The sequence below is a fragment of the Schistocerca americana genome, chromosome 4, assembly GCF_021461395.2.
Source record: "Schistocerca americana isolate TAMUIC-IGC-003095 chromosome 4, iqSchAmer2.1, whole genome shotgun sequence".
In the NCBI taxonomy this organism is placed as follows: domain Eukaryota; kingdom Metazoa; phylum Arthropoda; class Insecta; order Orthoptera; family Acrididae; genus Schistocerca; species Schistocerca americana.
This window is the reverse complement of record NC_060122.1, coordinates 496,956,390-496,979,372: the sequence shown is the minus strand read 5'-3', so window position 1 is coordinate 496,979,372 and position 22,983 is coordinate 496,956,390. Positions and strand designations below refer to the sequence as shown.

The 22,983-nt window shown below is 38.8% G+C and overlaps 1 protein-coding gene across 1 annotated transcript in view; it reads left to right on the top strand.

The window, feature by feature from the left end:
- LOC124612924 (lon protease homolog, mitochondrial-like) overlaps positions 1-22,983 on the top strand; it is a 152,767-nt gene that overhangs the window by 39,610 nt on the left and 90,174 nt on the right. Inside the window, exon 3 of the mRNA XM_047141420.1 lies at positions 21,976-22,139. Within this exon, the coding sequence (XP_046997376.1) occupies positions 21,976-22,139 (164 nt within the window). The remainder of the gene's footprint in view (positions 1-21,975; positions 22,140-22,983) is intronic.

Genomic DNA, 22,983 nt, shown 5'->3' with positions numbered 1-22,983 from the left:
TTGATGGTTGTCAGCTTTGAAAGTTAATTTTATTTGGTGATGTACTGGTAAGTGTATGGAAATCTTTTATAGGTACTGGTGTTGGATATCCTGCAAGATTGTGTTGTTTATATACAAGAGACGCATTAACATTTAATGTAAGAAAAAATTGTGATGCACTGAACACACATATTTTTAGCAGAATTGTACAATAAGCCCATAAAAGCTTTTACCAGACATACATTTTGTCGTGCATGGAATACTTTGTGTGCCACCGTACATAGCGGGTATAACAGAAAGTGTTCTGGCTCCACACACTTTACACGGGTAGCGTGTGATAGGTGGTATGTCCTTGTACTACGAACAGTACTATGGCTTGTGACACAAGCTGTGATTTTATTGAATCAGAAGGTGTGTTTTGCTAGTGCCTGTGTTTATTTTGTGAGTTTGTTTATGGTGTTATAAGTGAATGCTGCAAATTTGAAAGCTGCAACAATAAAGTGATGTTGGGCATTACCGTTAGAAGAAGAAGAAGAACAATAACAACAACAGCAGCAGCACCACCAACAACAACAGAAATTGCACATGTGTTTTGTTCCAACCTGCAGATCTAGCTACAGAGAAAGTAAAGGTAAACATTTCTTTAGAACTCTAAAACAAGAAGTTGAATTTTGGACTTGTCACAAAAGCAAACTTGTTTGTCATTGACAGTAAATAAGTTAAAATTCTGAGACAAAGGTGGTCTCTGGAACCAGGAGTGGTTCCTCATTTATTTCAATATTATGAAAAGGATATTTGTTACCCACCATAAAGAAAAGGTGCTGAGTCTCAGATAGGCACAACAAAAAGACTGTCAAACAGAGCTTTCGGCCAAACACCCCTTAATCGGAATTACACACACACACACACACACACACACACACACACACACACACACGACCACAGTCTCTGGCTGCTGAGGCCATTTATTTTCATAATTTACCAAAATATCTATCTAAACACTCACAAAAGAAAAGCTGCCGCAAAGAAAACGTTGAACAAGAACGTATGTTGTCCCTCAGTGTTTCTTCTGTTCAGGAAAGTGGACAAAATGCAAAATGAATCAGTACCACATGCAGCAGTAAGTTAATGAAAAAGAACAGTGAAGTTTAAGAATGGGGAAGTTGTACTATTACATAATAAATTAAGAACAGCTAATGTCAAAATAATTCTTCTGTGAAGACAGCTCTCAGACAAAAATTGTAAGATGGCTCAGTCAGATCTTCTAAACCATTCTAAACTTAATACGAGATAGAAAAACATAGTAGACACTATGATAAGAATTGTCAATTGAAAAACAACAAGGGAATCCAATATGGTAGTGATTTTCTTCTGGACAGCGTGATCTTAAAAATTAAATCACCCAAAGGATACAGACATTGTTTGAAGCATGGATTGTGGCCACTTCCTTGCAAAACAAATCTCCTAAATTTGGTGAAGGTTTTTTAAGTGCCAAGAAGAATTGCATTTAAATAACACTTCGTTGAAGGTTGATGGTTTCATAAATTTAAGGCAATATTCTCCAGATGATTGTAAGAATAAATGTTCAGTCATGCTCTGGTGTTTGTTTGTTCCTCTGCTGGACCCGCCCTGTTGCCATGTATGCAAGTCACAATGCAGTTCCTAGCGATGTTGTATTGCAGATACTGATTCAAATAATTATCCAGCTGGAGCAAGCCAGAACAAGAATTATTGCATTCACCCCTGATGACAAGTCAATTGAATAAAAAGATGTGGTAATGTCTAGGAATAAGTGGCATAAAAATGCTTGCTCTATATCAAATCCAGTTTATGAAACTAGACGAATTTGGGCATTTTCAGAAGCTGTTCATGTAATAAAGTGCATAAGAAATAATTTTTGTGATAAAGCTGACATATTATTTAAGAATGAGATAATTATCTATATTTTTTATTGCAGTGTGTGTGAACAAGGTAATGCCCTAGATTTTCCAGATTAAAAATTCACCCCAAGTTAACTTCCACCCACTTGGATATGACATCATGTCAACGAATGATTGTAAGAGTAGCTGTAAAGTTATTCAGTAACTCAGTAGTCCATGGCGTAAAATTCTTCATGGATATTGATGTGATAGCGGTCAGAGACAGTGAATGTGTGGAATCATTCACTAGATGTATGAACAACTTAGTGGACTCACTTATCTCTTCGTTTCCTAAGTTTTCTTTGCACAAAAACTCATAAGCTCACAGATGGAGAAGCACTTTTGCTGATAAAAATTACAGCTTTGCTTTTGAAAGAACTCTCCGGCCTCTAAGCATAACCATTGAAAGTGCCTTTGGAATATCTGAATACTTGTGGAGAAAAAGGTTTGAGCTATATCCTGACAGCAAAATTTAATCAGTATCCACTTGAACGTCATTTCGGATTGTAAGGTGTCTGAGCTGCAATAATCATCCATCAGTAGTAGACTAGCTTGCACATGTTACTGTTACTGTGTGTTTGCATTCCTGTTACACTTTCATTATCTTTTGATGGAAACTGTGAACATAAACATGAATTCTCATTGACGTAATACGTAAGACAGATGTGGACATTAGCTAGATATTCGCAGTAAAAGAACAGAGTTCTGGAACTGGAAGACATAATTTAAAAAATGCTGTGTTCCATATAACTTCAGAGTGGCTCACCCAATTCACAGCATATATACTGTAGAGTCTTGAAAGCTCTTCAGCAAAAGAAAGTTTAGTTTAGTATCTGCCAGGTTATTTGGTGCACCAGGCAAGAAGAGTCACAAGATGTCCAAAGTGTTTGTGCCTTCTATGTGGGAATTTGTTTGACATGCCACTCTCTTTACCTATGTCTGTTAGAGATTATGGTTGTTCTACAGGAAAGCCATTGCTCACATACCCACCAGAAGGCATTTACGGTTGTTCTATAGGAAAGCCATTGCTCACGTACCCATCAGAAGGCATTGTTCTTACCCAGGTGGAAAATATCACCCCAGTAAAACTCCATGAGGACAGTTTATGGGGCAACATTTTTTTATGAATGTTTAAATAGTTTGGATCACATTGGTGTTGAAATATCAAATGTTGAATGCTGCAAAGATCATTCCTAATCTGATTCTTCATTATGTGAATTGCTGTTTTCTCACGAGTGTTAAATTAGGAAGAAGCTGAGGTTTTCAAAAACTTCCAAGACTGCCTGGAAACTACCTAAACTAGCTTACAACAGTTATTCATCGGCATAAGTTAATTAAATTCATGTACGTTTCATTTCATTACATAAATTTCATGAGTGAATCAGTTCACATGCTGTGTTTGCTGTAGCAACATGTACTTCTGTGGGTCATAAGTGGAGTAACTGATATTTATCGGCAGTACCAGGGGTCTAGGGCAATTAGCATATTATCTCTTCTACACTGCACTGTATAAAACTAGACTTATAGCTATGGAAAGCATTATAATTCTTTTAATTAACGAAAAACGTTTGTCAGATGATTTAAATCTATGAACATATATGCCTGATTTGCTTATCCTTGGCAGTATTTTAGATTATTGTGCTCAGTAATGATGGTGTCTAATAAGAAATGCATGTTGAGTAACAATGTGTATTAAGTACAGTAAAATTTCAGTAAAATTCTCTTCAAGTCTCCATGGCAGAATTACTTATGAAGCTGGAGAACAACTAAGAGGGAAGTGATTTGTGGTATTTTAGAGGCATCTTCTTTAATAAGTAACATAAATATGCAACTACATAAAGTATTTCAAGTATTTCAAAAATAATGGGAGGAGAAAAGTGCAACGACTCATTGTATTGTTAAGGTGTTGAGTGGTAGATAGGCACATAAACAAGACTGAAAATGTTACTTAGTTTTTGAACAGTGTACTTCTTCAGAACTAAGTAGAATAGAATACACCACAAATGCACGGCAACATTGTCTCAGCCCAGTACATGGTGCCATCGCTGCAGCACAACTGGGTGCTGATATAGTCAGCTAGGGCACTGTAACCATGCAGAGGCATGTGTGTGTGTGTGTATATATATATATATATGTCTGCTTGTGTCTGTATATGTGTGGATGGATATGTGTGTGTGTGTGCGCGAGTGTATACCCCCTAAGGTAAGTCTTTCCGCTCCGGGATTGGAATGACTCCTTACCCTCTCCCTTAAAACCCACATCCTTTCGTCTTTCCCTCTCCTTCCCTCTTTCCAGATGAGGTAACAGTTTGTTGCGAAAGCTTGAATTTTGTGTGTATGTTTGTGAATGTTTGTGTGTCTGTCGACCTGCCAGCACTTTCATTTGGTAAGTCACATCATCTTTGTTTTTTTTATATATATATATATATATATATATATATATATATATATATATATATATGTGAGAGAGAGAGGGGGCTAGAGCACTGTAACCATGCAGAGGCAGAGAGAGAGAGAGAGAGAGAGAGAGAGAGAGAGAGAGATTTTTTTGTGTGTCTTCATTGTCTGGTTCATTAAGATGGACATTTGCCCCCACCACATGTCCATGAGAAAATATTTATACAATTAGTTCAATAGACTAAGGTCGCTTTACTCAGTAATTGATAAACTGCCCTTAAAAACTTTGACTTTACAGGAACAGTTTTCAATTATGTCAGCCTTTTGTGGCAATGCACACAACTGAAATGAAATTTGGTGTCCCCAGGAGGCTCTGGGACTTCAGATTTGTTGATGGTTTGTCTGTTTGAATGGCAGGTGACTCACATTTTTTAAGCAACAAGGATTAGGAGCTATGGTGATGACAGTTTCTCTTACCTGTGTGGGTTTATGTGAATAACTAACACCAATTCCTATTTACTGAGTTTCACACAATCCCTATTTACTGAGTTTCACACCAAGACAAATTAAATTTTGGATTGTGTAGGACTTGTCAGCCATGAATTTTGAAAGCAGCCCCAATTCCTTACTGGTCTGTTAAATACACTGCTGTGAAAAATAGTTCACCTGGAAAGATGATGATGATTTTGATCTGATAATGGCATATACCCCCAGGGGGATAGTAGATGTACTGATAATGTTTTCAACATCGTCCGCCAACAGTTAGCGCAGTGGCATAGCTGCCCTTTAATAGGGAATGTTCACAGCCAAAAGGGTGAGTGTGATGCAAATGTATGAAACAAGCAGGCATCCAAGCTATGGAGACACCCTTCTGCTTTCTTCAGCCAACTGAGTGAGTTTGGAAGGAGTCAAATTGTGGCCTTCTGAATGGACCTTCTGGAGAATTGTCATACAAGTTGGATGTGCTGTATCAGTTTTGCAACAGTGCTAGTATCAGTGGTCACATGAACATTCTCTCATCTGTAGGTGAGGTTCTGGACATCCACGCAGCCCAGATGCCCACCAGGATCATGACATTGTAAGGGCAGTAGTGGCAGATTGTACAGCTGCCACAGTACAGATAAGAGGACTTGTGAGCCCAAAGGTGTTAACATGAAACTTGTGAAACTGTTATTAGCAGTGGGACTAGAGGCAGGCACATCTCTAGCCACCCACACCTCTAGCCCAACTTCCACTCACACCACAGATTCAACATGCTTGGCTCAACTGGTGCGGTAAGATGATCACTTGGAAGATGGAATGGCATGCCATGGGTTTCAGTGATGAAAGCAGTTTCCGCCTGCATGCAAGTGATAGTCATTTGCGCATAAGACATAGACATGGTGAACACTGTCTCGTAAAGTGCACTCATCAGACACACACTGGCCCTGCCCTAGGCCTGTATGGTCTGGGGTTCAATAAGCTACAACTCTCATTCAACTTTGGTGTTTCTGGAGGGGATGCAAACCAACACTCAGTATGTGCAGAGTGTTGTTAGACTCGTTCTTGCAACAGGAAGGTGATATGTTGTTCCAACAGGATAATGCTCACCCACACACTGTCCGTGAAACACAGCATGCTCTGCAGGATGTGCAGCAACTTCCCTGGTCATCACAATCTTTGAATGTGTCTCCAATTGAGCATGTGTTGTACTGTAAAAAAATAAAAAAATAATAAAAATAAAAATTAAAGGAAAAAATTAAGGGAATTGATTGGTATTTGTCTTTTCGCTTGCAATAAAAAGAGAATATTAGTAAAACTGCATTATTATGAAATGTTCTCCGTGTATGAAATTGTGCTATTGTTCTTTCACTTGACTTTGCATCATTTCTTTTCTGTGTGTCCATCACTAACTATATATAATTCTCATCTACTGAAAGCTTCTCCTTCTGTTAATTTTATGACAATATGACCGTGGACTTATTTTCGTCCATTTCAATTGTAGATGCAGGCATCCGACTCCAGGTAAAACCAGTGCCTCTCAAAATGATATAGAATATGAAGGAATTCTTCTTATCTTGGTTCTATTTCACGTTAATAAAAATACTTAATACTGTTATTAAGTCTTCTCTTATTCAGAAACACATGTCATACAAAACACTCGTAGCCCATCATACTGCGAGCAGTATGGCTTAACGAAACTTCTACATACGAGAGAGAGTGATACAAAATCATGTACAAAAAAGTGAGTGATGTTTCATGGTCATTTGTCTGTGCTTTTCTGTGCATTCATAATTAATGTCTTTGCCGATGCTTATAGTCGGTCTTTGATTATATCTTTATTGCTGTTTCATTTTTAAATAAATTATAACTTTACCATGTCTGGGGGTTCTTTGGCCATGTACCTACACAATTGCCCCCACACTGTAGATTGACATGGTATGGAGACGTACACTGTTTTTGTATGTGCATAACTTATATTTACATTTGCCAATAGGGGTTGATGCTCTTTATTTGTCGGCTTCTCTTTTATTTAACGGAATGGATATGTCAGCTTATCCTATGTATGTTACAGTTCTAAAAAAAATTAATAGGTTATATACATAATATGATAGTTACGAATATAATAGATGGAAACATTCCACGTGGGAAAAATATATCTAAAAACAAAGATGATGAGACTTACCAAACAAAAGCGCTGGCAGGTCGATAGACACACAAACAAACACAAACATACACACAAAATTCTAGCTTTCGCAACCAACGGTTGCTTCGTCAGGAAAGAGGGAAGGAGAGGGAAAGACGAAAGGATGTGGGTTTTAAGGGAGAGAGTAAGGAGTCATTCCAATCCCGGGAGCGGAAAGACTTACCTTATGGGGAAAAAAGGACGGGTATACACTCGCACACACACACATATCCATCCGCACATACACAAGCAGACATTTGTAAAGGCAAAGAGTTTGGGCAGAGATGTCAGTCGAGGCGGAAGTGCAGAGGCAAAGATGTTGTTGAAAGACAGGTGAGGTGTGAGCGGCGGCAACTTGAAATTAGCGGAGGTTGAGGCCTGGCAGATAACGAGAAGAGAGGATATACTGAAGGGCAAATTCCCATCTCCGGAGTTCTGACAGGTTGGTGTTAGTGGGAAGTATCCAGATAACCCGGACAGTGTAACACTGTGGCAAGATGTGCTGGCAGTGCACCAAGGCATGTTTAGCCATAGGGTGATCCTCATTACCAACAAACACTGTCTGCCTGTGTCCATTCATGCGAATGGACAGTTTGTTGCTGGTCATTCCCACATAGAAAGCTTCACAGTGTAGGCAGGCTAGTTGGTAAATCACGTGGGTGCTTTCACACGTGGCTCTGCCTTTGATCGTGTACACCTTTCATCCCTATGAAATCCCCAAACCACTTTCCCTACCCTCGGGCTCCTACCCTTGTAACCGCCCCCCGGTGTGAAACCTGTCCCATGCACCCTCCCACCACCACCTACTCCAGTCCTGTAACCCGGAAGGTGTACACGATCAAAAAGGCAGAGCCACGTGTGAAAGCACCCACGTGATTTACCAACTAACCTGCCTACACTGTGAAGCTTTCTATGTGGGAATGACCAGCAACAAACTATCCATTCGCATGAATGGACACAGGCAGACAGTGTTTGTTGGTAATGAGGATCACCCTGTGGCTAAACATGCCTTGGTGCACCGCCAGCACATCTTGCCACAGTGTTACACTGTCCGGGTTATCTGGATACTTCCCACTAACACCAACCTGTCAGAACTCCGGAGATGGGAACTTGCCCTTCAGTATATCCTCTCTTCTCGTTATCCGCAAGGCCTCAACCTCCGCTAATTTCAAGTTGCCGCCGCTCACACCTCACCTGTCTTTCAACAACATCTTTGCCTCTTTACTTCCGCCTCGACTGACATCTCTGCCCAAACTCTTTGCCTTTACAAATGTCTGCTTGTGTCTGTGTATGTGCGGATGGATATGTGTGTGTGTGTGTGTGTGTGTGTGTGTGTGTGTGTGTGTGTGTGTGTGTGTGTGTGTGTGTGCGAGTGTATACCCATCCTTTATTCCCCATAAGGTAAGTCTTTCCGCTCCCGGGATTGGAATGACTCCTTACCCTCTCCCTTAAAACCCACATCCTTTCGTCTTTCCCTCTCCTTCCCTCTTTCCTGATGAAGCAACCGTTGGTTGCGAAAGCTAGAATTTTGTGTGTATGTTTGTGTTTGTTTGTGTGTCTATCGACCTGCCAGCGCTTTTGTTTGGTAAGTAATATGATAGTTAATTACATATTTGAATTGAGCACACAGACAATAATGTTCAGTTTGCTTTGGCTTCCTTGCTGGGTTTTGCGCCTGCGCACTAGTCTGTTTGGCGGCTAAGCGTGAGCTGCTAATGGTCAACGTGCTAGTTGCTACCGTTGTACGTGTGCGCACTCATTTCTTAGTGTTAATTTCACATTTAGTGTCACACCTCCACCTGAGTATTACATATTAAAGGATTGTCATGGCGTTTTTCTTCATTCTGGGTGTAGAGTGTGTGTGTGTGCGCGCTTGTCTTTCAAAATCCGATGCCGTGACAGAAGATGTCCATTTTTGCGTCTCGGGCATCATTATTACCCATCATACTTGCATTTTCAGCTGAGAGAACCCTGGCCAACAGCATCCGTTGATGTGGTAAGTACTGGCTTGAACAACTATAGTTCACTTATTAATGTGTCAGGCATTGTGAGACACAATACTCAGAAATTACTTCGTTTCACACGTATGTTAATGTCACCACATTTCACCATCCACTTTGTTGAAAGACTCGTATTGCTGTCAAAAACATTTCTGAGGAAATGTTACTTGTAAAATCATGGACTAGTTGCCAAGGAACTCTTTATTTCATGGAAATGACGTGTAATGACTAATCATGCAATTTCTATCATGTTGTTTCTTCATGTGCTAATGCTGTTTACTTCAATTCACATGTAGCTTAGTGTTTATTATGAAGGAGTTTCAACCATCGTACACTTATCTTTCTCGAATACATGGAAATGTCATTATTTATGCTTTCGTGTGACATGATAAAAGTTAGTTGGTTTTTGTAAAATCACATGCATCAGTGTTTGTTTACTTTGCAGTGAATAGGTACTGGTAAATGTCATGGAGCTATACTGCAACAATGCATATTTTCATTTTGCATTTGCCTTACGACCGTTGTATAAATATCCTTTTAGCTAAATTGTTTATTCAAGGTTTCGTCATTTGGTACCTGCTATTCTCTACATAATTCTTTTCCTCTGTGCCGTGACAATGCACTGGTTGCTGAAATTAAAAAAAAAAAAAAATACTTAAAACTAACTTAGAGCTGTTTGCATTGTATAGCTTAGTGACCACTGATACATTTTGTCATTACATCAGTCAGCAAAGATTTCCATACTTTGTTTAAATTCATAGACATTCATTCATTCTGGTACCCTTTTGGATCATTTACCCTGCAAAGAGAATTATTTGGCATTTCCTATGGTATTTTATCATTTCTTCTTAGCTTACATATCTTTTATATTTCTTCATAATGCTTCCTTTTGCTTGTAAATATGTTGTATATAGCGTAGTATTTAATTAAATCTCTGTGTACATATATCAATAGGTTTCTTAGTTCTTAGACAGTAGATGTAATTGCTTAGTATTTCCGTTTACTTTGTATGTAAGTTATGTACTTGTACATATCGCATTCCTATTTGGTTGCGCCTTCGGCCAGTCTGTCGTGCATGTGCATAGGGCAGTGCCTCCTCTACTACTACTGATGTCAGCATGTATTGTTGAGCGTGCATAGCTGAGCCAAAAGCTAATTTTGTTTATCCTTTTGATTCGTGTGAAGTGGTATATAACTTCTCGTTCCTGTTTATTTTATGCTTATGTGTACAAATCAAAGAATTACTTATACCTATACACATTACTTTGTCCTAAAATACACTCCAGAAAAAATTACACTTAGAGTTATTTACATTATGTGCAAGTATCTTGTGATAAAAGGAAAAATGCTGCCTTGATTCATCATTCTATAAAAGCTTTTATATCTTTGTGACAGTGGAGACCCTTGTCTCTCTCTGTTTTCTAATAGACTAATCTGTACATTCCAGAAATTATATATGGTCCTGAATAGAGTAATTGCCACTTCTTATTCAGTTTGCCAAATTTTGTTGATTTAGGATGCATCTGTAAGAGGACTCGTTGCCCTTCAAAAAATTGTGTAACACATTTCAGTTTCTTATTATAAAATTTCTTTCTGTACTCGGCTCTGTTTTTGAGTGTAATCTTTTGATTTTGTCTTGTAGGGTCATTTCTGTTGTGGGTACTTTTGGTATGGGCGACTTCCACTCACTTGTTTGGCTTGTCCGGAACATCAATTCGTCAAGTGTGAAACATGCTGAAGAATGTGGAAGGTTATTGACAACTTGCATGAAAGGAGTTATGTATGCTACCCATCGAGTATGTTTGTGAGGGGTGTATGTCCTTATAAACCAGTTAAATTCTTTAAAGACTTGTTTTATGGGACTTTCTTCCTGGTTGAAAAAGCTTTCTAATATGTTTTATGCCCTGTGAGGTCATAAATTGTTTCCACTTTCACCCAATGAAATACGAAGCATTATCAGTTAGTAGTACCTTTGGTTTACATGTTCTTTTCAAATAGTTTTCTTCAATTCTTTTTCTGATATTTGTGGCTGTTGCATTTTTAATGGCATACATTTTGATCTGTTTCGAGAAAATATCATATAGTGCCACTATGTATCTTACACCTCCTTTACTTCTTGAATATGGACCAGCTATCTCCAGGGATACTATATCCAGAGGTTTTCTTTTTTTGAGAGTATTGGGTGTAGTTCAGTGTATTTTGAAACATTGGACTGTTTTGATTTTTGACATATTGTACACTTTCTTAATACCTATATGACTTCCCTTCTCAAATTTGGAAAATAACAAAGTGTTGCAATTTTTTCGGCACATTTGCCTACTCCAAAATGTCCCCTTACTTCATGTGTGTGTCTTATAAATTTGTTGATATAATCTTATCTACTACATCTGTGTACACACACACACACACACACACACACACACACACACACACACACACACACCATTGGTCAGATTTTTCATGTTTCCTATGAAACAAAACACCCGTGTATGCGATCTTTCTGTTGTATAATTTTTTATTTATTTATTTATTTATTGATTTATTTAACCTGGCAAGATTAGAGCCATCAGGCCCTCTCTTACATCTAACCAGGCATTCTACTTATTTTACATTCATATGTTTTAGTAGGCATGTTAAACTACATCTAGTACAAAAAGTGAAATAAACAATTTGAAAGGTACACCTGGAAAAATACATACATATAGAGTTTATATTCTTAGGTCACAAGTACAGATTTTAGATAGGAGTGCCGGCAGCAGGGAGTATGAGGGAGACTCATGGTGAAGGGAGGAGAAGAATAGAGACATGATGAAACATAATTAAGGAAATATAAAGGAAAAGAAGATTGCGTGGCTAATAGAGAAAGATGAAGAGGAAGGCATCTCAGGAGCAAGATAGGAGACGCTAGCTTTGCTATTTGACAGATGAGGGGATTGTCCTTGTACATTAATTTTGTGGAGAACTTTGTGAGGATGATAGTAGGAAATGCTTCAACTTCTTCTTAAAAGCAGCAGGAGATCGAATTTTGCGCAAGGTAAGGGGCAGTTTGTTCCAGAGGCGGACAGCGGCAACTGAGAAGGAGTTTGCAAAAGTTTTTGTTTTGTGAGTGGGCACAGTTAGGATACCAAATAAGAGTGACCTCGTGTTTCGATTATGATGACACGACAGGTTTTTAATCTCTGAAGCAAGGTACTGGGGTGCTTGCGCGATGAGGAGTCGGTGGAGTAGACATAGAGTGTGGTAGTCACGCAATTTGTCCGGCCGCAGCCACCCTAGCTCGGAGTATGAAGCACTAACATGATCATATCGGCGAATGTTGCAGGTGTAACGCACACAGGCATTCATGGTTAGCTCTAGCCGTCTTTTGTTTTCACTACTCATGCCTTGTTGAATCACATCACAATAGTGGAGGTTCGGTAGAACGAGTGCTTGCACGAGCTGGCGTTTCAAGTCCTGTGGAGATATGTTCCGAAACTTTTTGAGAGCATAGAGACAAGCAGACGTCTTTCGGCACACTGCGACTGTATTCTCCGCCCAGTTGAGATGCTCATCCAAAGCTACACCCAAGTTCTTCACTGTTTTCTGATATGGTATTGGAGTACCGTCGAGCAGAATAGGAGGTAGCCGTTCGCGGAAATCTGAACTTATTAATTTCTGATGGGCTATTAAGATTACTTGCGTCTTTTTTGCATTTAGTTTAAGCCCCAGGTTTTTCGCCCATCTCACTACTGAAGACAGATCATCATTCATCTGAGCGATTGCAGTGTTTACATCATCAGGTCTGACGCTTAGGTAGAGCTGGAGGTCGTCGGCATAGAAATGATATTTACAGGAGGACAGAACCGACGAAATATCGTTGACATATAAAGAAAACAAAAGTGGTCCTAAGACTGATCCTTGTGGCACTCCCGAGGAAACATGTTTCCAGGAAGATTTTTCATTTACGCAGACAACACATTGCTGTCTGTCTTTTAAGTAGCTTTCAAACCATCTCATTGCACTATCAGAGAAATTAAGCTGTTGCATTTTTCTGAGCAATATGTCAAAGTTAACAGTGTCAAAAGCTTTGCTGAAGTCCAGTAGCATCAATATTGTTGCCTTTCGATTGTCGATGGCATATTTCAGGTCATCTGTTACTTTAATTAGAGCAGTGTTTGTGCTGTGATGTTTACGGAAACCGGATTGAAATTTGTCATATAGGCTGAATTCATGCAAGTGTTCAGTGATTTGGTCATGAACAGTATATTCAAGTGCTTTGGAAACAGCAGGCAGTATGCTAATTGGTCGGTAATCACTAGGCAGTTGCGGGTTTTCGATCTTAGGCATGGGTCGAATTAGGCTTCTTTTCCATGCAGTGGGATATATTCCGTTCACGAGGGAAAAATTAAATATGTCAGTTAAGACAGGTACTAAGATATCGGCAACATTCTTAATCATGGTTATACCGATACTGTCGTTGCCTATTGCATCAGAAGAGATTCTCATTATTGCTTTTCTTGCCGTATTTGTTGTTACATGTTTTAGATGGAAGGTATCGTTGTTAGTTATCCTGTTTGGGGATTCTTGTGGACGGTAATTATCAGCTGTGCTGGTATTCAGAGGTGCAGAGAAGAATTCATTTAATTCGTTTGCTGACACATGAAAAGTAGTTTCCGATTTTGCCTTTCCGACCCCCAAGCTACGGAGATTCTTCCATAGAGTCGTGGGCGTCAGATCGCTGCATACAAGGGAGCGAGCGTGCCTGATTTTAGCATTGCGAATGCATTGTTTCACTCTGTTCCGTAGCTTTCTATATTCTTCGAAACGCTCGGGTTTCGGATCTGCCTTGAAACGCCTGTGGGCAGCATCCCTATTAGTCATCATTTGATGTAATTCAGCTGTCAGCCATGGAGCAGGAGATTTTCTTACACGGATTGTGCGCACAGGTGCATGTTTGTCATAGAGGGCAGTGAGTTTATCACCAAGTTCATTAATTTTGCTGTCGATTGTGGGTTTTCTGATTATTTGATGCCATGAGATTTCTGAGCAATCGGCTGTTAGAGCGTCAAGGTCAATACGTTTCATGTTCCTACAAGTTATGTAACGCGATTTGATCCTTGGGGGCTGCACAGAGTAGGCCAGGAATATTACATCATGTGCTGAGAGGCCAGGGGCCGATGTTTGACCAACATCTCTTACTTTGTCAGTCTGTTTCGTTGCGATTACGTCTATAAGAGTATGACTGTGCGCCGTATGGTGTGTAGGTTGTAATGGAAGAATGTTCATGCTATTGCAACTAAACAGTCTTCTTAGGTTTATTGCGGAGGGAGTGTCTCTTAGCAGGTCTATGTTCAAGTCACCCATTACGATGACATGTTCGTATTGACACTGAAGTGAATGTAATTCCGACTGGAAGGAACTCATTGAGCTTATTTTTGGTGGCTTGTACACGACGCCAGTCAAGAATTTCCGACTTTGTATATTTATTTCAATGAACATGAATTCAGCCTCTTTTTCTTCAGCAGGATTTGACGTACATAAGACTTTTGCTTTGAGACCTGTTCGTATATACGCGCCGACCCCGCCACCTCGCTTTTTTGATCTGTCTGCCCTAAGAAATGTGTACCCTGGGAGACGAAAAGATGCAGAGGATATGTGTGGTTTCAACCACGTTTCGGATAAGAGGATTACGTGGTAGTTTAGTTGGTTGAAGAGGAGGCTAAGTTCTTCGTAATGCGCAGGTAAAGACTGGATGTTGCAGTGAGCTGCTAAAAGCTCTGACGCGTTCCGCCGAGCAGCCTGGAGTAGGGTGGCAGACTGGTTTGTCCCTTTGTTAGGCACTACCTGCCGCGAGGGGCACTGGCCGCTGCTTCCGCCAAGTGACATAACACAGGGGTGTCAGAGATTTTGCACGCCCTGTTTGTGACACCGCGAGTGCCGAAAGAAAGGCGCCTGCTAAAGATTTCCTGAGGTTGCGGGAGTATAGAAAATGGATTAGTGGTATTCTGTGCAAGGAGAAATATGACCAAAATAGTGACGGCTGTGTGTCACTGTGTATCCTCTGTCGTACGAGGAGAAATGTAATTAGCGTATTTGAAACAGCTTAGGGTGGAAATAAGGGAGAAGGGAGTGATTTAAGAGGCCGATGCTGCCAGCAGAGAGAAGTAAGCTTAGTAATTAATAGATTATCGTAGGAAGCTAGAATTAAATTGAAATTTACTAAAGTGATACTGGTAGTGATTATCGTAGGAAGCTACAATTAGATTGAAATTTGCTAAAGTGATACTGATAGTGATTTTTGTTATGAACAATTTAAACCGAAGAGATGGGTGATTAATGAACTAAAGGAGAGACTAATAATTTCAATAGAACTATTTCAGAACGGAAGAGAATAAACTGAGAAAATGAAAAAAGAATTAGCAGTAACTAAAATTAAGTAATGGTTAGAGCTACAGACACAAAAAAATAGTGAAAAGTTAATACAGTTACAAAAACAATTAGTTGAAGGTACAAATATGGGTATAATTAAAAAATTAATAAAATTACAAGACTATATCTGAGTATTGGGGCTGTTACAATTGCAAATGGTGTTAAGTTTGCACTTTTGGCTCGAGTAGCTTCACTTAATACTATTCAGTTCTGTCATGTTTGTGACTGTCTTCTTTCCAGCTGCTGTCTTAATGATTACTCTGCCATCCTGAGTCCGCACATTCTGAAGACCGAAATGGGATATGGCACTGTTTAAAATCTTTAGCCGTTCGTGTGTCAGATCTTCCCTTATTGTAAGCCCTGTCCTTGCTAACTTCTTCTTCTGGGTAAAGATCTCTGCCCTTTTTCAGTACGAGACAAATTTAATTATTATTGGATGAGGTTTGGTGGCACCTGGTAATTTTCGTCCCACCCGATGGCTCCTGTCAATGTCTGCCTTGGTCACTTCAACGCCTAATTTTTCACGCGCAACCTGTATAAGCAGGTTGTCCGTGTCTTCTTCCTTATTTTCTACTACTCCAAACAGTCGTAGACTATTTCGCCTTTGGTACTGTTCTAGTTCATCAGTTGCAGCAGATAGTTTGACTTCCAACTCTCGTGCCTGTTTCTTGTATTCAGACACAGACTTTTTTAGTGCTGTAATTTCGGCAGTATTGGCCTCAACAGTTTCACGCATTTTGGCCAATACTGCTGCCGTTACAGTATCTGATATAGTGCCTGCTATCAGATCGAGATTGTTTTTATTGCGAAGCGCAGCGTTTACCTCAGAGCGGACCAGCTCCGCTATACCAGGAGCCGCGGCCGCACCTTCCGCCGAGAGCGGGCCCGCCGCACCTGCTGCTTCCCCGCTGCTGGACGCGCTGCTGTTCACTCTTCTGTTTACCATTTTCTCGAAGATATTGGCGGAGCACAGAAAAAAAAAATAGCACTACTGCACAGAACACTGTTGTTTTCACGATTTCCACTTGTACTAGACAACACCACCTGCGAGAACACCTTCGAATTCAACTAAATTTCGCGAGCCGAACTTAACACGTGTTACACTGCAGCCGCCATGACACACTTTCATTCACTTACAAAACTTATGGTAATCAGACTGTTGTGTTGTACCTTGCATTAATAACGTTTTGATTTCTGCACCTTGCTGTGTCAATTCACTACATTCATCTAAACCTTGTGGTAACCTAGACAAGGCATCTGCAATAACATTTTGACTTCCTTTAATATAAATGATCTTGAAATTGAATTCTTGTAAATATAGACACCACCTAGGTAATCTACGTTGCAATAGTAAATGTTAAGAGGAATGACAGTGACTGATAGTCACAGTAAACTTTGGTATTCTTACCCCGCAAAATATATTCAAACTTTTTAAATGCCCATATTACAGCTAAACTTTCCAATTCTGAGACAGAGTAATATCTTTCTGCTTCTGATAATGTTTGACTAGCAAAACTGATGACCTTGGGTACTTCTTTACCTTCTACTTCTTGCATCTGGAACAAGCATGGCCCCAGCCCCATAGATGAGGCATGTGTACATAGACAAAAATCCTTGGACATGTCAGGGTGGCTAAGAATGTTTGTGTTTTGCATTCTACAACTGTCACTGGTACCTGCTGTAGAACTTGTGACAATTTATGGATAAATACCGATGGGTTGTGATTTGTTCACTGTAGCCTTAGTATTATTTATGTACATATTTTGAGATCCGGCAATATTTTCTTCTAAAAGATTGTGGATCTTATCTTCCGCAGCTTGTAGGTTAATGTTTACCTTGTTAACTACGAGGCCTGTTCAGAAAGTAAGCTCCGATTGATTGCCAAATTGAAACCACAGTGAACATCAGAAATGTTTTACTTGTAACAATTAGCTACACCTTTCAGCTACTTCTCTACATAGTCGCCGTTCTGACTTAGACTTTTGTCATAGCGTTGTACCAACTTTTCAATAGCCTCATCATAGAAGGCAGCCGCCAGTGCTTTCCGCCAATTCTCCACGCTGGCCTACACCTCGTTGTCTGTGTCAAAATGTTGTCTTCAAAGACAGCGGTTCATGTGACCAGAGATGAAACTCAGGGGGAGACAATTGCGGACTGTATTGTGGGTAATCTAACATTTCCATTTGAAAACGATGCAGGAGCATCTTCATTGCCCCTGCAGAATGCGGCTGAGAATTGTCGTGAAGACGAAACAGCACGACAGTTATGTAATGTTAGCTGCATAGCTTCAGGCGAAATTTCTCACCAGGCCCTCGTACTTGGCGGCAGACACTAGTTTCTAGACATCTTTACGCACTCACTGCGAGCTCAGAAATGAGAAGAGCGACGTGATGCTAACTGGGGTTATACTAGAGACACTACCCAACACATCTGTGCAAAGCTTTATCGGATTTTCATAGTCGTTTCCATTTCGCGACCGACCGGAGCTTACTTTCTGAACGCCCCTCATATTTCATTTTCTTTTTTCTGAATAGCTTTTTCTACTACATCTGTGTGTAACTTACAATCAGTTACTAACTGCTCTGCAATGATATTACTCTTATCTAATGTACCTACCTCAGGTGTTCTCTCTCTCTTTCTTAGCACATGTTTAGTCAACTTCTAATGTTGCTACCCTTAAAGTAAGCTCTTCCACAGCTAGAGGTACATCTTCATAGTCTTTGTTTAGTTTGTTAACTACAGTGGTTACATTTTTTTACTGTCGAACACAACTGGTTCTATGTGGCTTCAATGTTTGTGTTGGTGTCTGTGATTTTCTTTATCCTTTTCTCTACTAGATCATGATGTTCATTAAAGGCATCTACCTTCTGTTTTAACTCCGTAATGTTACTGTTAACTTCAGAAAGTACTTCGTGCTTTACTTGTTTTTTCGTATCATTCAATTTTTTGTTGATTTCAGTGCGAAAATTTTTGGCTAAGTCATTGAACTTCTGAGAGACTGTCTTGCAAATCCTTGAATACTTGTTTTTGTTTTTGTTTCATTGTATTTAGATCTTGTGTAACAGTGTTTTGTTGCTGTTTCACCGTGTTCATATCTTGTATCATATCACTGAAATTGGTTTGAATTGAATTGAATTTTATTTGATCCTGTAAGATTACATTGTGTACAGTAAATGTACGTGTGATATAGGGCATGTCCAAGTATTAACATTCATTATCACTTATTTTTCTACACCTTTAACTTACATTTTTACATCACTGATAATGAATAACAACATATACAAATTTAGTGGCATAAGTATTCTGCAACACTGTAAAACTCTTTTTCAATGAGATAGTTTTTAAGTTTCTTTGGAAAGTCATTGTGAAGTACACTATCTTGCAGGTTTTTGGGCAGACTTCTTAGTAGTCTGATACCAGACTACTGGGGTCCTTTTTCTAGCAAAACCAGTCGGTGGGGTATGCTCTGTACCTCATTCTTCCTTCTTCTATTGTGGGTGTGTACACTAGCATTTGTAATCCAGTTCTCACTACCTTTTGTGATGTATATTATTGTTTTATATATATACAACTATGAAAAAGTTAAGATACCTAAATTCTTGAAACAGTTTCTGCACATTTCAGAGGTCTTTCTTCTTAAAATGGTCCTAATTGCTTTTTTTTGTAATGTGAACACTCGTTTTGTCTCTTGTTTGTTTGAGTTTCCCCACACAGTCACTCCATACTGTAAGTATGGTTCAAAAAGTCCATGATACGCTGTACACAGAAGGTTCTTGTCTGAATACTGTGATAGCTGCATCATTAAGAATATGACAGAGCTCAGTTTCTTACAGACATTATTAATATGTTTTTTCCATTTCAGTTCATTATCCACAAGAATACCTAAGAATCTAGCAGATTCTACTTCTTCCAACCTTGTTCCATCAACCTCTAAATCCATGTCTACAGCCTTTTCCTTGTTTTTAAACACCGCATACATTGTGCTATTGTTCATTCACTTTACCTTGCGTTGTTTCTTTTTTCTATGTCCATCACTGTATATATAATTTAATTATATTTCTCATCTACTGAAAGCTTCTCTTTCTGTTAATTTTACGACAATATGATCGTGGACTTCTTTTCCTCCATTTCAATTTCAATTATTTAGTCTTTTTTTAGATTTATAACCAGTTCATTTTCCAACAGCCATTGAGCTGTGGCATTTGCAGATATGTATGCTCTTCTCTCAAGCTGTTCCATATTTTGGTCACTATTTAGTGTTCATATTATCTAATTTCGTATTTATGTTAGAAAATAACTGCCATAGCAGTGTGACAGTTGTACTATTGTGGTTGCTGTCAGCTGTTCTTTCCAAGTTAATGTTTGTGTTGTGAGCAAATGGTGTTTGTAACGTGTTGTCAAGAGTCGTATTTGTATCGCTCTCCAATGTTTCATTCATGAGCAGTATATCGCTCTGGGAGATGCGTGACATTGTCTCCTCAATTGTAAACATTGTGTCGTCATTATTCTGCTGCAGAGCATCATTTGTCAAACCTGCGACACTCAACTCTGACCTTCTTAAACTTTCTGTGGTAGGCATTCATGGCACCTGAACTTCAGTTGTTCGATCGCGCAATTCTATGCCATCTTGGCTGATTACGTTTTCGCTGTTGTTATCAACAATGGACATATATTTTTCTGCCATGCTGTATGAATGTGCAAAAATAAAAATTTCACAAAAAATGGAAACATATCATATGCTAATTATTACACTTGATAATTGTAATTTACGCAATGTCAAAGCCTGTTTTACGTCTACTATGACATGCAAACTATTGTGTTGCAATTCTTTGTTTTACTGACAACGCGTATAACACTGAAAAATTTTTGTAAATTTTCCACTATAAAATTCAATAAGGGAATAATGAGGAAAAGGTTTCTATCTACATCAAAAGATGCACTACCAAGCATAACCGTGCAAGCAACTTGCATAGCAATCCCACCTTTTCTGCTCCGAACAAAATAGCTTACTATGGAAAATTTTGCATAACCTGGGACCAGCTCTTACTTCTTTCCAAAATTTCTCCTCTGTTTTTGCCTTTTTGCTTTACTTGCTCCCCATTGTGATTCATGCAAACAGAAAATACAGACAATTAGTTTTTATGACTAATAACAATGTCATAGAAATTTCTTACTATAACAATATAGTTAGCGAACACTACTTACAACCGGTGTCATGAAGTCGTGGCACTTAGGTCACCAGTTGTATTATAATAATAAAAAATATAATTAAAAGGAAAGAATAAAAGGAAATTTGATTGTTAAGTGTCATTTTACTTACAGTAAAAAGAGAATATTACTACAACTGCATTATTATGAAATGTTCCACGTGTACGAAATTGTGCTATTGTTCATTCACTTTACCTTGCGTTGTTTCTTTTTTCTATGTGCATCACTGTATATACAATTTAATTATATTTCTCATCTACTGAAAGCTTCTCCTTCTGTTAATTTTACGACAATATGATCGTGGACTTCTTTTCCTCCATTTCAATTATAGATGCAGGCAGCCAACTCCAGGGAACACCAGTGCCTCTCAAGATGATATAAAATATGGAGGAATTCTTCTTAACTTGGTTCTAATTCATTTGAATAAAAATACTTAATACTGTTATTAAGTCCTCTCTTACTCAGAAACACACATGATAAAATACACTCATAGCCCATCATACTCCGAGCAGTACGGCTTAACAAAACTTCTACATTCAAGAGAGTGAAACAAAATCATGCACAAAAAAGTAAATTATGTTTTACGGTCATTTGTCTGTGCTTTACTGTGCATTCATAACTAATGTCTTTGCCGACACTTATAGTCAGTCTTTTGATTATACCTTTATTGCTGTTTCATTTTTAAATAAATTTGAACTTTATCATATCTGGGGGGTTCATTTGCCATGTGTCTACACAGTGTGGATTACAATGGGATGAAGTGACTCGTGTGACTCGTCAACCAACAACTCTTTACAGTACTATATGAACAGGTGGAGCAGGCATGGCATAATGTTATCAGGTGATTAATTCGGTCAGTAATGACTATCTTCAGACCAGAGTAGAAATGTGTTATATATATCACGCTACTTGTGATGGTACAGTAAAAATCATTAGTAATTTTGGCTTTTTCAAACAAATAAAACTGTGGTGTGTAAAGAGCACCATTGAAGTGTACATACTGCACATGAATAGAGACACAGTTACATATTTTCTTGGATCACTGAAAACTTTTTCATGACTACACCACAACTTGTAAGCTTTCCTTTGTAGTATTTGATACTCACTGCTGATGGAGAGTATCAGAACTTCTTATGTGGGAAAGCAGCACAGTAAATGGGAAGCACTTCACATAACCTCCTAGGGACTATTTTTGGCTTTGGAGGAGTGACTTATAAAGGAGCATATTAACAAAGTATTACCGTAGAATTTTTGTTTATAATGAGTGCTTTTTGTTAAAGTTCTATTACACTGATACCAGGAAAGAAATGTTATATGTGGCTGCAAATGTTTCTTTCATTGTATCTACTGCATTAAGAATATTTGTAAAATGTTAACATCTCTTTCGCATTTTGTTCCAGAAACACATCAGATGTTGTCAGTAATGTCTCGGATGTCTATCGCATTGGGACATTTGCACAAATATATGAGATGCAAGATCTTGGTGACAAATTGAGACTTGTTGTGATGGCCCATCGTCGTATAAGACTTCTGGGCCCACTTATTGATGAGGTGGAATCACAGGGTGAGATGGCTTGCCTTTATATTCAACAATCTATAATGTCTTCTTATTTGACTTTTCATTTTGCTAGTCTGGCAGTCTTGTACTATGTTGACTCGTTCACTTCTTCTGTTGTTAGCTTCACCTGTATGTGGACTGAAATTAGTACCATTAATTTTCTTGTTTCGTGAGAATGGAGTAGGTGAAGCAGTTCTCTTCCTCCCATTTTTTCCTATCATCATCTCTATATTTTTCACTCTGTTTCATGCTGTAATAAAATTAGTGACCCTGACCTACAAGTTAAGTCGTTATGGAATCCAAACTTTTTCTGCAAACAGCACCCCTTCCACTTTAACAGCCATTAGTGCAAAACCAAAAAAGTAGACAAATCAGAAATAATTGCTACAAAAGGTTTTATCATTTTAATGCCTTCATTTGTGGCCCAATACAGTACGACTATTCTAGGCTTCGGCCCCCCTCCCCTCCCCCACCCCTCCCAGCAGAGTTGTGCTTAGGTCGTGGGGGTTGAAAATGTATCCTCGAAAGGGGTATTTTTGCAGTGTTATGGTTATATCTCATAAAAGACACAAAATATTGAAAACACGGTCCTATTAGAAGTTGTAGAGCATTAAATTCTGCTATGAGTGAGACCAGACACACATTAGTGAGACCAGACACACATTAGTGAGACCAGACACGTATTTTTTGGGCCACCCGTTCCCATATTAGTGCTTTTCATATTCATGATTTTTTTTAAGTTTTAACTTTTGCGTTCAGGTAGTATCATCTAAATCAACCCACCTATCAATAAAGCAGTCCATACAAGAGTTATAGAAGAATAAATTATGCATTTGATGAGACAAAAGTG